A 17470-nucleotide genomic window follows, 5' to 3' on the forward strand; every position below is an offset into this window, starting at 1 on the left:
TGAACTCCCTAGAGGTGATATGATATGTCCTGAGAGGAGTGCCAACATATTTTCGAGAATAATATTTTCTTGGTTAAATCCCCCCACGAAACTAGGATATGAAAGACGACTGAATGAGAAAGATATATGGAAATTAGATACATGGGAATAGACTGATACATTAATCAATAAGTTCCATAAATGTTGGGTTGAGGAATCCTGGAAGCCAAAACCCTGGCTTTTAAGAGCATTAAATGCCAACCTTGGAGGAAGGTTTTGGTGCGGAGGCTTTTGCAAGATTGGCAGTGATATTTCCCATATTTTGGGCCCGCTTGTATTGAATCAGCTGCTACAGCCTATGCAAAATGGTTAAGATCAATATTGGTGGTTGTTGTATTTCGCAAGTCTCTAAGACTTACTCGTGAAGCACGAAAGTAATTTACAACTGGAAGATTTGCTCTTAGCAGAAGAAAGAATACTTCTACCTAATCCACCTCTTGATCCAATTTTACCAGCTATCTCAATCAAGAATGGATACTTTTCTTGGGATGCAAAGATAGAGAGCCCTACATTGTCAAACATAAATATGGAAATACATGTTGGTTGTCTAGTTGCAGTTGTTGGAAGTACAAGAGAAGGGAAGACATCATTAGTGTCTGCAATGCTTGGAGAAATTCCTCCAATTGGAGATTCAACTATTGTTATGAGAGGAGCAATTGCTTATGTACTCAAAGTTTCATGGATTTTTAATGCAACTGTACAGGGTCATGTTTTGTTTGGTTCTGTCTTTGACACAAGATATCGAAGGGCAATAAATGTGACCGAACTGCAACACGACCTTGAGTTACTTCCCGGTGGTGATCTTACTGAAATTGGTGAAAGATGGGTTAACATCAACGGTGACCAAAAGCAGAGAGTTTCCATGGCTAGAGATGTGTACTCCCATTCTGATGTGTACATCTTTGATGACCTCCTAAGTGTTTTGGATGTGCATATTCTACTCAGGTACAAAAATGTATTAGGAGGGTTTAGGGTGGTTCTAATATTATTTGGATGCTATATCGCCATGGAAACCTTATGGATAAGTAGCACATGGTTAAGCCATTAGACTGATCATACTTAGCTTTCTCATTCTTACCATTGTAACTCACTTTACAACACAATGTGGAAATCTACGTTGGATTCCTGATAACTTGAACAAAAGTCATCTCCATTACTCTTTCTTCTTTTTAGATGGACTTAGCTCCTTAAATATATTGGTGTACATTATTGCTGCCAAAAAGTACATCCATTCTCTCAGTCTATTTGTGAAGACAAATAGGGGAAGAAATTTGTGGTTTCTTTAATGGTTTTAATTCTACTATTGTCATAGTTCTGATACACACCATGATTTTGCTGCACACAACACTATTTTGCCACTGTTTTAACTGGGTTTTTTTTTCAGCTAATGGGTTATGTAGAAAACTGGTCATGTGCGTGCCTTATAAAACTACTTTAATCGTGTTGCTATGCTTGCTTTCTATATGTATAAATTTTGTTTTGCAGAATCTTTCAAGTTCAAAAACTACAACACAAGCAAACCAAGGATTTATCTTCATCAAATAGGGGAAATTGTTGAACAAGATGCTTTGATGTCTCCAAATCCAAGTGGAAAGCTTGAAGACCCTGTTGTTGTGTGTGTGTTGTTAGTTGTTTGAAACTTGTTAATTCATTCCTTAAGATGATCCAAGTTCAATTGAATCTTTACCTTTATGAAAAGATGGGTTTTCTAAAAGGGTGTGAAATTTCAACCTGTTGTTTGACACTTAGTGGTTTTTAAAATGTTTTGGAAAAACTTAGCTTTGTTTTGTCTTTGTTGTCAAATAGAATTAACCGATTGTTTCGATAAATCAATTGGTTATTTTTATAAAAACCTTAACAGAAACTTTATTTCAATTGATTGATTTGGAAAACAACTGATTGTTTTCATAATAGAATTATGTTAAGTGTTTTAAACTGTTTTAAATTATTCCAACTGATTTTGGGTTTTGATTTAACTGCTTTGACCACTTGATTGAGGTTATAGAAAGGTAGTTCAACACTCCTTTGTATTAACTAAGAATGAGAGATTATTAAAAACGATTTTCTAGATTTCAAAAGCTTTTGATCATCTCAAGTGTGTTGAATATGATTGGGTTTTGTATTCTTTTGAACTTAAGCTTTGTATATTCAGGTGTATTTTATTTTGTTCTCCTTTAACATTGTATTTCTGTGTTCTTGTGTATGACAGTTTTAGAAAGGTGTTTCTGGAAACTGTGGTGTTTTCCAATAAGTGGTGTGTGTTCTTGAGAGGTTCAAGATCATCACTCTTGGTGTGTGTTTTGTAATCTAGGTTTGATTATATAGTGAAATCTCAGTGGTTAGCTGAGGACTGGATGTAGCTCATGGTTAAGAGTGAACCAATATAAACATCTTGTGTGATTCTCTCTTTCCCTACACTCATAATATGTTTTAACACTATTTTTAAATTCTACTAGTATAAACAACCGGTTGTTTTCTGAAAATAACTGGTTGATTTCTTGGAAACAAACTTAAAACAATAATTTTATTGAGTTGAACAAAAAATCAATTGGTTGATTTTTCAGAGTTTTTCACTATACCTTCAATCTTTGCGAAAATCTTTCAAAAATAATTCACCCCTCTTGTTTAGGCCTCTAATTCAAATAATGTCGTGTACAAGTTTTCTACTGATAATTGAGTAATATTTCATGCAAAAAGATAGATATTTATGCACTTTAATTATTAATAAAGTTATAATAATTCAACCTCTAATTTAAAAATTTAAACCTTTTTACATATTTTTTGATTATAAGATGAACAAAAACGATTTATTCCTAAGTTTGTGTTAATTTCAAGAATCTACGGGAAGATAGAGATAAAAAGGCTAAAGGATAATAAACAAGTTAAAGACAAGATGAAAATGACAAACTTGGATCATTGAAAACTCGCCCAATGAAAATGATAAGTGTCATAATTAAGTAATATTTCATGAAAAATGATAGGCATTTATGGAATTTAATTGTTAATAGAGTTATAATTCAACCTCTAATTTAGGAATTTGAACCTTTTTATATATTTTTGAATTATGAGATGAATAAGAAGGATTTATTCTCACTTTTGTGTTAATTTTAGGAATCTAGGAAAAAATGGAGATAAAAGGACTAAAGGAGAATGAACAAGTTAAAGACAAGATGAAAAGACAAATTTGGAGGAGTAAAACAAGCCCAAACTCTCCCAAGCAAGATAACCCCAGAGGAACTCACCTAGGATTTTTCCAAGGCTCGCTTAAGCGAGTTCACTTCAGTGAAGTTGGACTTTTTCTCGTGAAACTCACTTAAGCAAGCAATATCTCGCTTGAGCGAGATGTCACTTAACCTACATAAAATTAGGTTAAATAGAAGGAGTGAAACATAACCATAAAGATCAGAAGGAGGATGATCAAAGATAGAAAAACCTAAAGGAGGCAAACCGTCAAGGAGAAACACCCTGGATATTCTTTTCTTGCTTTCCATGCTTATAATTACCAATATGAGTGACTAAGTCTTCCCTTCAGGATTGAGAGTAATATGTTCAAACTCTTATGTATTGATGTGATATTTATTTATAATATTTTGTTATTGATTGATGATTGATATTATCATTTTATTCTTAAAGTTTGATTTGATTGGAAAGTACTTCTAAGCATCTGACTTAAATGATAATACTTAATAGATTTGAAATGTTAATTATTTTTTAACATTTGTTCATAATGATAAGAAAGTTTTTATAAATATTCTAGAAATCAATATTTATGAGACAATTTTAATAATTTTGTATGTTAGGAATCAATATAAATGATTTTTATATGTGCATCAATGTCAATCAAGATGGAATGCTATATGTTTTTATTAATTGAAAAAACAAACGAGTGAGAAGGATTAACCCGAAACCAAATCTTTATAATTGAATAATCTAAATCATTTACTTTATTTTTATTTAATTTCTTACAAACTATTCATGATATCAACATTTCAAATAAACTTTGGTACATCTTTACATATTTAATGAATATTGTGGGTTCGATATCTATCCTTAGAGACAATTTATTACTTTTGTCTCGGTACACTTATCGAATTAAAGAGTCATCAGTTAGCCGTAGTTGTATGGGATGCATAATAATTTAAGAGATAAACATTCAAAATGGACAACATAAAAAAAATACTACAATATAAAGATCATAAATAAGTAATGAAAATTAACTAATTCAAGTTATAATCAAAACATCATTCACAAATCAATATAAATCAAAACTAGTAGTAACATTGCACAAACAATTAACCAATGAAAAATGACTCAACTTCTTCATCTAAATGTATAACGTGAAGAATTATGCAACATTAAACTGTTTATCAAAACCAAATATTTGCGCAAGACAACATCTACAACACCTGACAAAATTATTTCTGATTTACAAGATAATATCCACATCCATAAACCCAATATAACAAGTTCCATACTTAACTTAAAATGTATACGTTTTAATTTCAATTATATAATATTTCAATAAGTATTTTTCTAATGTTACTACATATATTATACTTCAATAAATATATAAAACAAATTATCTGTCAAATAACTATTTAATGACAATGTTTAAATCCTTTATTTTACATTTGTAAAATTTAATTTTCCCATTATATTCACTATTAATAATTTTTTTTACTTTTATCACAAAATTTAAAACATAAAATAACTTTCAGAATGTATTATATAAATAATCACATTTTTTCCAATGTATAATTTAAAATTTTCAATAACTGCTTTTAATTTCTTTCATCATTTAAAAAATTAATTATCATCATACACATATTTATTAAAATAATTATAATAACAATTTATATACTACATTTGTTTACAAAACCCAAATTAATATTTATTTAATTTAAATCACTTTATTCTATTATTTATTTTATTATTCACAATCCAAATTTAAATTATATTCAACACTTTCTATTATATATTTTAATTTTTAAAATTTGCCTTCCCCTTTTTAAAATAATTTGCAAAATAAAATAAGAAATGCCAAACCAGAAATAATAGAATTTAGATGGTTTTCAGACCAGAAATACAAGTCTTTGGAGAGTATAGTGTGCTATTTATGTAAATATTATATACAGGGTGCTATATGAATAAATTTAACACCAAAGAGTGCCATCTGGGGAAAAAAATATTGATGTTATGTCAACCTAGGTCCTGATCATGATATAGTAGAACCATGCATCTTTCACTATAAGCCACTGACATTAATAGCATGGAACATTATGACAGGCAAGAAATATTAATTACCAAGGCAGCTAGTCAGAATCTTCATCTAGTCAGAATCTTCATCCTCAAAAACAGGAATTCTACGAAAACGAGCTAAGGAGCGAACATCTGGATTGACGTTTTTATCTGGCATTACTGATCTCTTTTGCTTGATTGAAAAACCACATCCAGAAACAGAATCATATAAGCCTCCCATGCTCATATCCTTTCTGGGGTTAGCACTTTCATTCAGAAAGCTGCAAAACAATCAATCATTCCCCATTAATATCAATCTAAACCAATTAGTAAATAATCACTTCATTACCTGTTTTCGACAGGATATTCAAAGCACATACCAAACTAAATGAATAAGAACATGTAATTTGCCACTTCATCTTACAGTTAGATAGGATGGTCCCAAATAGGGCTGTTCAACATTACCTAAACTCAATTGGTACACTGCATTGAAACAATGATGGTGATGCTGCAGTGAATTTGGTAGACTAGAAATGACTGAGAGTCTAAGATTGAGGGAGCATCTCAGTTAAAGGAGCATGCTGTTGAAACTAGTACCTTCATTTACTCATGAATCAGGGTAATTGATTCTGGAGCTCAAGATCTCATCTTCCAATATGAGCTGGTTTGTTCATCGAAAAATTAAACCAATTTCATATAATGGTAGTGTTGTTTCAAGGCTGAGATATCAGGCATAGTTCATACAACATATTATCGTGTTGATAGATGTTTTATACTTGCCATTCTTTGCATTCAATTTGATTTCAATATCCACACCAATGAGCTATTTATTTTCCTTTTCAGGTGATGCTTGTTACATTCAGGATCCACACAAGAGGAGTATAGGTTTTGGTAAGGAAACATGTTACATCTTCCTTTCCAGAAAAATCTGAAACAAAATGTAATTTTGGCTTTTCTATTATTCATTCTGACATTTGGGGTACTGGCAGAGTCACATCCTTTGGGTTTTGGTATTTTATGTTTATTGATAAATAATCTTGTTGTACTTGAGTTTATTTAATGAAAGATCGACCTGAATTGCTATCTATCTTTCTATCTGTCCTTATTAAAATAAAAAAACAGGTTGGCAAAGTTATAAAAGTTTTGAGAAGTGATAATGCCAAAGAGTACTTTTCTTTTGACTTATCTACTCTTTTAAGTTCACATGAAATTCTACACCAGTCCACTTGTCTTCATGCCACTCAATAAAATGGTATAGCAAAAAAAAATGGACACTTGGTTGAAACTATTCATACCTTAATGTTATTAGCACCAGTTTATCACTAGGGTGATGTTATTCTTACTGTTTGTTTCCTCATATATAGAATGTCTCTTCTTATATTGAAAATCAAATTCCATGTACAGTCTTATTTACAGATGAACTTTTATTTGATGTCTCTCCACGTGTCTTTGGGTATGTTTGTTTTCAATTCCTTCACCATCTTCGAGTAATACCACAACTCCTAATAATGAAGATCCGCCTAGCCCATAGCTCTTTAGAAAGGTACTCACTCTACCCAAAATCCTCATCATATTTACAACTCTCTTAAGTTACCATTAGTTGTCTCTTTTTTTCTCCTTGCTGTCCTCTATTTCTATTCCTAAAAATGTACAAAAGCATTTCATCATCCTAAATAGCAACAAACAAGCCATGATCGTTGAAATGTAGAAGACTCTTGACCAGAACGACGCATCAAAACTTACTCCTCTTTAACCTAGAAAGAAGACATTTAGATGTAGGTGAATTTATGCTATTAAAGTTGGGTCAAATGGTCAAATTGACTGAGTGAAAGCATGACTGGTTGCCAAAGGGGACACAATACCTCGGATGCAATGATTGACCTTAATGATGTCATCTCAACAGACTTGAAGTCGGAACAGTTATGGTGATACCTTTTCTCCTATTACCAAAATTAACCCCTCCATTAGGTGGATATCAAGAATGTTTTGCTTCATGGTAATCTTAAAGAGGAGGAAATCTACATGGACCAACCTAGAGGGTTGTAACTCAAGGGAGGTGTGGGTTATTTTGTAAATTGCATAATTCTCTTTATGGTCTTAAAACAATCTCCATGTGTTTGGTTTGACAAATTAAATTTTTGGGTTGCAACATGGTGAGGCATATCATTCAGATTTTTTTTGTCATATCTCTCTAGAGAAATATGAATACTTAATTGTGTATGTTGATGATATAATCGTTACAGGGAATGATGCCACTAAAATTTCTCAACAATTTTGAATGATTTGTAGATATTTTGACTAAATCCTTGAGAGGTCTTTAAATTCAATTTAAGGTTCCAAGCTTGATACATACAATATAAGTCTCTATGATATGATCCAAAGAAGTAGTGGTTTACTGTGACAACAATAGTACTCTCCACATTGTGGCCAATCCAATCTTTGATGTGTAAGGTGTTCTTGACTCATGAAACTATTGCCAGTTCCTTCAATGCACAACTTGTTGATTAGTTCACTAAGGGACTTCAAGCCAAGCACTTCCATCACTTCCCATCCAACCTAACCCTCAGCTAGTGAGGGGGGTAATAAGATGAGCAATTAAGCAACACACACCTTTACACGTGTTTTGTTCTCCATATTAGATTGTAGTCAACTCTCACGTTTCTATTGTTTTTCCCTTTTTCTTCTTCTCGCCTTTTTTACTACAGCCATGCAACACCTATATAAGCGGTGTCCTCCCACTTTATATTTTTCTCATGCGAAATGTTATGCTTGAATTTAATATCAAGTTTGTTTCCCCATATTAGACTTTCATTGTCATTCTTCTTATTTAACATGTCACAAAATAACTCCCATCATTTTATTACAATTTTTATATCAAACACCTAGCCATTGGCTTTCCAATCAACTATATAACACCAACTTCAAGATTAATGAAAAGAAAAATATTAAATAAAATAAATATAAGAACTGGTTGATTAAAATTAAGCATCAATTTGTCAACCATATTATTTCTTCTTTATGACAATACATCTGAACTGTACCTATTGTTTCCACTTAAATGCAAAAGTATACTACAGTTTAGTCAATAAAATTTATACATATAAAACTTTAATCTGTATACTTGACACATTTTTCTTTTACTTTCTACACTCTTCAATTTGGCTCCTACATAAAAAATATCTACAAATTGGTCCTACCATTTGTAAAACAGTATTCTTGCTAGAAGAATAAAAAATTGAAATATATGATTTTAGAAAACATATTTGAAAAGGGGAAATGTGACAAATACTATCATAAAAAGAGACTATTTCCAAACCAGAATAGACATACCGTTCTCGAATTATTTTGAAAGCTTCTTTTGTAGCATATGGCAGGCCAGTCTTTGGATCACGGTACCTATATTATTCCAGAGAGAAATCCTTAACAATATGTGGGTATAGTGGAAATAGACTAAAGAAAATCTTCCAAATAATTTACGGATAATCAATGACAATCATAATTCGTAACAGTAGATAAGCATGATGCAATTTGAAAAATCAAGGAAGAACCACCAGTGTTCTAATAAGAAAGAAAGCATAATAATCTGACCTAATTTGATCACAAAAATGAAAGTGGAAACAATTTAACTTCATAAAACTGATTGTTCCATGCAAGGAAAGCATGTCCAAACTTCCCATCCCAAAAAAATACCCAAGTCCTAATAACATAAATAACAAGAATATAAGCTACCCAAAAACTGCAACATTAGAAAAGGAAAATGCAAGAACTACCAAATTGATAAATGAGATCTTACTTGGCAGGCAAACCAGTAATCGAGCAAATAGGTTGTTCTGGATCTGAAACAAAGTATAAATATCATTAAAAATAAAATAAAATTTGTAAAATAATGTTACTTGGAGACATGTTTTGCATGATTATCAAAAACAGAAGGTTAAAAAACATACTTCATTGAAGCTCTATTTTTGAAATAAAGCAAACTAATCAGAAAAGACTAGGCACGTTATTCTTTATATTTATGTTTTATTTAATATTTTTGGTCCTTCCTACCATGTGTTTCCTCTAACTCACCGGATCAGAGACTAATCTCACTTGGGGATGTTTTATTTAATTTAATTATGTATATTTCAGATCTACTAGATGGCGCTTTTAGTATGTTATATGTTGCATGCAGTGTGCCAGAGTGAGCCCAGGAACAATAGTCAGGATTATATAAGGTGCAAACTTTTATAATCATGAATATCTAGATTATATATGTACTATTAGGAACATCTTTATCTATTCTTGTATCATATCTTTATTATTAGAAGATACCAAATCTCCTCTACTTATTGTATTGATTTTGTTTTCTCGATATAAATAAACCATGTGTTGTCTCAGAAACATTCAGTTTCAGCTCAATGTCTCTCTCTTTCCTGTAGTTTAACATGGTATTCTGCCACAAAGTGTAGAGGAAGAAAAATTCACACAAATACCTGAATTTTAGTCAATATTCTTATATGGCGATCTTTTCTTTGGAATCCAGGCACTCTTGGTATGTTGCAATGATAATACAACAATACCCAAGCCTGATTCCTGCTGAGTGGAGTCAGCTACATTGTACCTGTCATTGAACTTGATCATGTTGGGATATATGATGAGAGTTGAATAAGTTAGACCATTATTTTGTTGGAGTGTTGGACTACTTAGTTAACCAGAAGCGATCACTTATAACTATAAGGGAATCAAATTTTGGGAGGGTATTCTGCAAATTTGACAGTTACTGTGAATGAAACAAATTATCTTTTGGGAAGGAGAAGCCCTTGGGGAGAATTATACTCTTCATATCATATCTGTTTTGTTCTTCAATAAAGTTCTGTTCTTTAGATTCTATTCTACAGTTTCCATCTTTTTTTTTTTCTGGATTCCTATCTTATCATATATCGTACATGCACAAAGCTGTGAAACTTAAATTTTTATAACAGTTCTTCAAGTCTCATCACACTGTTTCTGACATCCTCGTACCCATTTCTAAATTGGCCTCATCTTATCTTTGACTTCACATTTTACCAAGGTATGCGGTAGTCATTTGCTCTCAGATCCCAGAACCATCTTCATCAACCATCCACTTTTATCATTTTTAACTGTCATTCCAATTTTCTCCCTAATGAAGCCATCATTTTTATGTATAGAAGTTACACCAACCTTCTCCCTAATGAATTCATTCCTGAACCTATTCAAATTGATATACTCACTCATCCATTGCTTCATTCTCATTTTTTCAACCTTGACCTTTTTGTTCATGATTGCACATTATTGCCCAGGCTTCTGATCCAGATACAAAATTGCATATCTAACTACAATTTGGCAAATCTTCAATACCAATGTAAGGCATTTTAAGGTCACACAAACACCTAAAATGTTTCTTAGTTCATCCATTCTATTTGGATGTTATATTTGACACCTGAATTACCTCTAAAGCACTCAGTTCTAGACACTGCTATATTATCTCCAACTCAGCATTTACTATGTCATTAATCTAAACTACTAAAATGATATCATCAGCAATAAGTTCAGTGAGTTTTGTCCATTACAGAAACAAAAGGCATGGATTAAGATTCAGACCTCAATGCAAGTCAGATGCTATCATCAATAACTAAATTAAATTGAATCAGAAAAAAAAAAAACTCAATTAATTGGTCAATGTAGTGTGAAAGCAATGCTATAGCAATTTCGCTGGGAATTTAATTTTCACTCACTGCAACATTAATGGATAAAGGAATACTATATACAATATTTTTTCAACATAAAAGTAAAGCAAATAGTCAATCTTATTTGAACTACAAGTGTTCAGAGAGACTCACATTGTACAGGCCCTGTGGAAATCTCTGAGTGAAATGATGACCCTTTAATGAACTCTAAATAGGAACAACCTGGGAAGATTAACAGATAGTCAGATGAAAAATGTCAACAACAACCAATACTAATAAATTAAGAATGTAAGTATAATGCAGTGCATGTCCAAAGACACCACCATATAGGAATCTTACCATTTTTTGATATATACCGTATCTGTGGACCATTATAAACATTTTTATGCACAATTGCTCTTCTTTTAACCTCTTCCTCTCTAGCTAAAACACGCTCCAAATTGCGCAAGTTTATGATCTCTGTAAAGTCAAAATTATAATTTAAACAGTGAAGGACCTTCGGAAATTCAAACAAGATAAATAAGGCAATCAGTAGATTTTAAAGAGTTGTAATCTTAACCCGTTTGAGCAGCTTCTAAAAGCATCTCCTCTTGTGTCATCCTCTTCTCCTCACCTTCCTTTTTCCTTTTGACCGGCTGAGCCCCCAAAAACCAAAAAATAAATAAAACCTTCTCAGACCAGGATCATAACTTTGCTAAGGTAATAACAAAAATAAAACCTTTATAAAAAAATTAAATGAATGAATCATGTTCCACTGCTCCAATGTACAAGGTTGAAGAGCAGGTAAATAGTACAACTAAAAATCACTAAGGTTATCTCATGAACACATCCCAGATGAGTTTAACAAAAGGAAAGTACCATTTACTAAGGAAATCACATGCAGTGAGAAAAATGAGAAGAGAAAGAATGGACCTTGATGGTGGCTTGGAGGGCTGCACGAATGGCATCTCTCTCAGCTTGGCGAACGATGACAGAAGTCCTAGTGGACTTCCTGATCATTCTCTCCCCAGTCTCATCCTGGTGTTCCTCAGAAGCTTTCCCAGAATGCTCCTCCTCCTTGGGAGAACCTTCTAATTTCGATAAAATTTTCTTCTTTTTCTTCTTCACAGCCAGAGTCTTCCCAGGAAATACCAGTCGCTTTTTCTTAAGCATTCTTTCAAACACAAACAATACCATTAGAAACATAAAAGACAGGGAAGGAAGAGGAAGGAAAACGGAGAGAACAAACCTTTCTTCAGCGTCATATTTGTTAGGGTCTTCTTCCTCGGGCTCCGGCTCCTGAAGAAAGTATCGAACCAACGGCGTCAGTGTAAAATTACAAAAGATAAGAAGAAGAAGAAGAAAAAGCGCAAAAGAGTTGAAAGAAAATGTTGCGAAATACATCTTCGTCGAAATCAGAGTCAAATTCATCGGCGATCTCAGGTTCCTCTTGGTAGTTGTCGTCCTCGTCCTCGTCTTTAAGAGCTTCCTGATTCCAGAACAATTCATCTTCTTGGATTTCATCATCAAGGAGTTTCGTTAACCTCTTGCCCCGAGTGGCTCGTGAAGCACGATCCAGCACGACAACATCTTCGCCTGATTTCTCCATGCCCACCACCACCTTAACTTCGGCCACTGTAACTATTGCCTTTTTATTTATTTTTAGCTACGCAAATTCAACAAATTTAAGATTACATAGGGCTTTTATTTACTTTTTAAAATTGCCAAAGATCAAATCCAATTTATGCCACAGAAGAAAGAAATTTTTTTAAAATGGCTTAATTTTTTCAAATAGTTTAACTTCAAAATATAAAAATATGACTCTTTTTAGGTGTTATTGATTTCTAATTTTAAAAATATAGCAAAATGACTTTTGGATGGATTAAAATTGATGTTATTGATTTTATAAATTCTCACTGTTTTAAACATCACTAAGTTTAAAAAAATAAAATTGAGTGAACATTTTATTTATAATGAATTCAAAGTAAATAGAATAGAATTAAAATGTAATTCGTATTTTATAAATTTAATGAAAAAATAATATTTTATTTTGGAAAATAAATGTTTTAGCTTAATATAAATTGTTTGATAATTATAAATATAAATTAAATATATTTTTAGGAAAGATATCAAGAAATTTCAAAGGGTTCTAGCATAACATTTTTACATAAATGTTGTTATCATTTTAAGTAAATGGTTAGCTTAAAAACTGAAAATTTTGAATAGGACTCAAAACCATGGAGGTTACCTTGGATTTTTTGTTTTATCTTATAAAAACATTTTATTTCAATTTAAAACATAACATCTCAAAATCATAATATCAAGAATGGGAACACATTTATAAAATGCTTAAAGACAAATAAAAATTGCATAGAAATATGAGATGCACAAAAATCATAAAGAACAACAATACAAAATATCATTCTTTAAAAATAAATAAGAATAAAAGTCTTATCACACATTTAAATGGAGAAACAATTTTCTAATAGCAAAAGTTTTAAGAGTTAGTTTATAATCATATTTATTAACTCAAATACTTTAAAGAAATAAAAAGTAAGGGAATGATTAACTTGTTTGACAAGTTGGTTAAAAAGAAAAAGAGAGGAAAAACTCACAAATGACTAACCTACATATATGATTTTCAATTTTGTTATTAAATCAAAACATTTAAGTTTTTTTTATAAAATTGTACAAATAGAATACAACCTAAAAGTCCATTATTAAAGGACAGATATTGTAATCAATCTTTAATACTCTTCCTATGAAATAAAATAAATAAATGCAACAAAGAGTGAGAAACAAAATGCAAGAAAACCAAAGGTCAATTCACATATTCATTCATTTCTCATCATAGTTCCATGAAGATTAAAATCCTAGTTTAAACAATTAACTAGTTCAATTAATTAATTCAATCGAATAAATGTCATTAAACCAAAAATATAAATCAAATTAAAATATCATTTAATTTAATATGTATCTAATTATAAAATCAAGATTCAACCAATTTATAATTTGATTTCTAAAATTAGAAATTAAGATTATATCCCAAAATGCAAATATGAAATTAGATAGAAGAAGAATAAACTTGGAGCGTGAAATTATCAATGCAAAACTCAATTCATGGGGTATGCTTTTGATTTCATGAATTGAACTTCAAGAATTAGTTCATCATGGATGAAAAATGAAGAACACAAAAGGGAGAGGAAAATGATAAAACAAATATGAAATTAAGAGAAAAAGGAGAAGAGATAATTTCTAAAACTGAAAAATTAAACAAATGAATTTCGTCTCCCTGTTTAGGGTTCATTTAGTTTATGTACAAGCTCTCCAATGAGTTGAAAATGTGAACCTAATTAAATCTAATTACACAAATCAAAACTAAAATTGAGAAAGTCAAATTTGTTAGAGTTTTGATTACAATTTTTTTTGTAAATTTATCTCAACTTCAAGAAATCATATAAAATAGCAAAAGACTTCCAATCTAGCAAATCATATGTTAATTTTGAAGTTTTGAAACTTTAGAATCCAATGCAACTAAAATCGATAAAGAAAATGATATCTAAAAATAATTATGAGCAAAAGAGTAAGTAAAAATCAAATTAACTGATAATATAAAATTAAAACATATTATGTACACTAAGTCCAATTTATTACAACTTAAAGAAAATTATTTAAAAACGGAAAATAAAGCATATTGAAAATATTTTAAATATATAATAAATTATATATACAAAAGATATTGTGTTAACGACCCACAATAACATTGGATTTTTTTTATGTTACTTTTGATAGGTTATATATTATATGTTAGTGGATCTAGAGTTGTCAACCTCAGAGGATGGCTTGTTTCCCCACTGTTACTTGAGCACATAAACTCCTTCATATAAAAAAAAATGTTAAAAGAGTTGTGGGATTCTAAGCGTACCTCTTATCCCTGTTGATTTCTTTCCATCATAATTAAAATATAAACAAATATTTATCATTTATTGCTTATTACTATTATTTCTTCATTCAAAAAGGTTATTCATTGTTACATTAAGCAATAAGCGTACCTCGTTAATATAGTAATGGATCGCAATTTCTCAAGATCTGGTAGGGGTGGCTCCTCCACTCTAACTTAGTTTTGCTAATGATTTTATTCTATTTGTTGAACCTAGTAATGGATAATCAAAGATAAAACTAACATTGAAAAACTTTCATAATCAAGTTACGCTGGCCTAACATTTTAAACGTAATACATGCCAATTACAATCTCAATTGACATCAAACTATAAGCAATTTTTTCCCTTAACATTCCGGGAAAATAAAGTAAGTATAGTTAAGGGTGGAGTATGATTGGAATTAGAACTAATGCCTCCTTATTTTATAGGTATAGTGAGAAGGAGCCCCCTAGCTAGGCAGCCATAATTTTCTGACGCTTGTTGGATTCTTGAACAATGATTGCTCTTGGTGCGTCTAATGCAGTTTCCTTCACTCCAGTTTCAACCAAGCCCTTGTTCTCTTCTTCACTGCTATTGATCATTATGGGGGCATGCACCTTTTCAAGCTCATTCAGCACATTGTGTATGTCAAACGCAAGGCGTTGAGCAAGGGTGCGTGAAAACTCAGCCCTTATCACCACGCGCAGTACATTTATGTGCTGAGCAGCAGGTGGCATTGGATAGGCTGGAACAATCCAACCATGGCGCCGCAGCATCTCTGATATCTTGTACTCATCGTACTGGCTACGGTCTTTCAGAGAAAATGCCACCACAGGAACCCCATTGTCTTTTGAAACTATGTTAAATCGTCCACTCTTCTCCAAATTTTCTTTCACCACCTTTGCATTTTCTCTGCAGTTCTCCATTATGCTTCGGTAACCCTGCTAAGTCCAATAAGAATGTAAGGGAATTGTGGTAACATGATAGAATTGAGGAGAGGGGCATAAACTATAATTGAAATATAGAATTATATATAAGGGTTTAGGGTTTAGGTTTAGCTGACCTCTTGGCCAAGACGAATTAGCTGATAATATTGAGCAATGATCTGACTAGAACCTGCAAGTGAAGATGAGAAGGTAAGTATATGGTATGATTAGGTAATGAAGGTGTTGAAGGAATAGACGTAGTTTGAAAAGAAAGACCTTTAGAGAAATTGAGGGTGAAGGTGGGTTGGTGAGCTCCAAGGTAATTGATATGGAAGATAAGGTCTTGGGGCAACTCCTCCTTGTTCCTCCAAATAACCCAACCAATACCAGCATAAACAAGCCCATACTTGTGTCCACTCACATTTATGCTCTTCACCAATTCCAGTCTGAAATCCCATTCAAGCTCTGGATAAAGGAAAGGAGCAATGAAACCACCACTAGCACCATCCACATGAATACCTGTTTCCCATCTGTAATATCACAACACAACTTTACCAAATTAGAAACACTTTTATTTGGAGACCAGAGGTACATAGTGGAACATTGCTTACCCAGTTTGCTTATTCTTTTGTAGCAGCAAGTCGTTTAAGAGCTTCACATCTTCAAACTCTCCATTGTAAGTTGAGCCCAAGATGGCAGCCACACAAATAGTGTTCTCATCAACCAGCTCAACGGCTTTCGCTGGATCCATCACGTAGTAGCCTTCTCTCACCTCCACTTCCCTCAACTCCACCTCAAAATACCTTGCAAATTTCTCCCAACATACTTGCACATTGGAACCAGTGACCAAGTTTGGCTTATCATAAGACTTTCCCTCTGCCTTGCGCTTGTTCTGCCACTTCTTCTTGAATGCAAGTCCTGCTAGCATTATGGCCTCTGATGATCCCACCGTTCCTGCTCCAACTGCATTCTCATTTTCTCCAATTTCAGCATGGAACAAACGTGCTATCATGTTCAGGCACCGGTTCTGTTTCCATTAGAGATACAACACAAGAGAGTAGAAAAATTATTGAGGGTGGTCAAAAACCAAAAATATGTAATATGTATCTGATATCCAACATATAGAAAATATTGGAAAAGAAATTAGCTTGAGTATGAGAAGGTACGTGAAGGTCTGTGGTGATAGGATACTCATCCATGTCAACATAGTTCTTGTTGATGGATTCCATGATGAGTTTGTTGCACTCTTCCTCCATGGAAGTGGTGACAAAGGAAGCCAAGTTAAGCATTGGAATGGCATCAAGTTGCAACTCATCGTGTATGTTCTGGTAGGCAGCCTCCTTAGGCATGGAGTCCTCAGGCATGCTGAACCTGCACCACCAAAACAACACTTCATCAAGTACCACCCAGACAGAAAATCATGATCAAATAGTACATTGAAGTCAAAGATAATAATGGTATTCAATGAAGACGAGCCATGAAGAAAAAGAAAAAAGAAAATGGAAACTGCTTATTATACCTAGGAAGAGAGTCTCTTGCATAGCGAGAAGCAAAGTTGGAATGAAGAAAGAGGTCAGACTCAGAAGGAGGTCTTGGAAAAACCATGGTGAAGTGTTTGATAAAAGTAGTATAATAATGTTACAGATCTTACTTAGAGACAAAAAAGACTAATAAGTTGATG

General features: G+C 32.3%; 2 protein-coding genes across 3 annotated transcripts; both read right to left on the reverse strand.

Annotated features, from left to right (window-relative positions):
• Positions 1 to 5077: 5077 nt before the first annotated feature.
• Positions 5078 to 12694, reverse strand: SWC2 (DNA binding protein SWC2). 2 transcript variants are annotated; one of them, XR_016518686.1, is made up of 10 exons: positions 12346 to 12694; positions 12193 to 12242; positions 11877 to 12117; positions 11524 to 11599; positions 11304 to 11423; positions 11118 to 11186; positions 9750 to 9877; positions 9071 to 9113; positions 8608 to 8673; positions 5078 to 5558 (listed from the first exon to the last, which is right to left on the reverse strand). XR_016518686.1 is itself a non-coding variant. In XM_068613474.1 (9 exons), the coding sequence occupies exons 1-9, from the start codon at positions 12550 to 12552 to the stop codon at positions 5369 to 5371; spliced, it is 1062 nt and encodes a 353-aa protein (XP_068469575.1). In that variant the 5' UTR covers positions 12553 to 12694; the 3' UTR covers positions 5078 to 5368. The 2 variants fall into 2 exon arrangements, 1 of the variants encoding a protein (XP_068469575.1); XM_068613474.1 differs by lacking the exon at positions 9750 to 9877.
• A 2477-nt stretch (positions 12695 to 15171) lies between these two features.
• On the reverse strand, positions 15172 to 17470 carry LOC137811660 (glutamate decarboxylase 1). The gene is made up of 6 exons (XM_068613471.2): positions 17309 to 17470; positions 16956 to 17160; positions 16401 to 16816; positions 16066 to 16319; positions 15927 to 15979; positions 15172 to 15804 (listed from the first exon to the last, which is right to left on the reverse strand). The coding sequence occupies exons 1-6, from the start codon at positions 17392 to 17394 to the stop codon at positions 15337 to 15339; spliced, it is 1482 nt and encodes a 493-aa protein (XP_068469572.1). The 5' UTR covers positions 17395 to 17470; the 3' UTR covers positions 15172 to 15336.

Source organism: Phaseolus vulgaris, chromosome 2, assembly GCF_051622355.1.
Source record: "Phaseolus vulgaris cultivar YP4 chromosome 2, ASM5162235v1, whole genome shotgun sequence".
Classification (NCBI taxonomy): domain Eukaryota; kingdom Viridiplantae; phylum Streptophyta; class Magnoliopsida; order Fabales; family Fabaceae; genus Phaseolus; species Phaseolus vulgaris.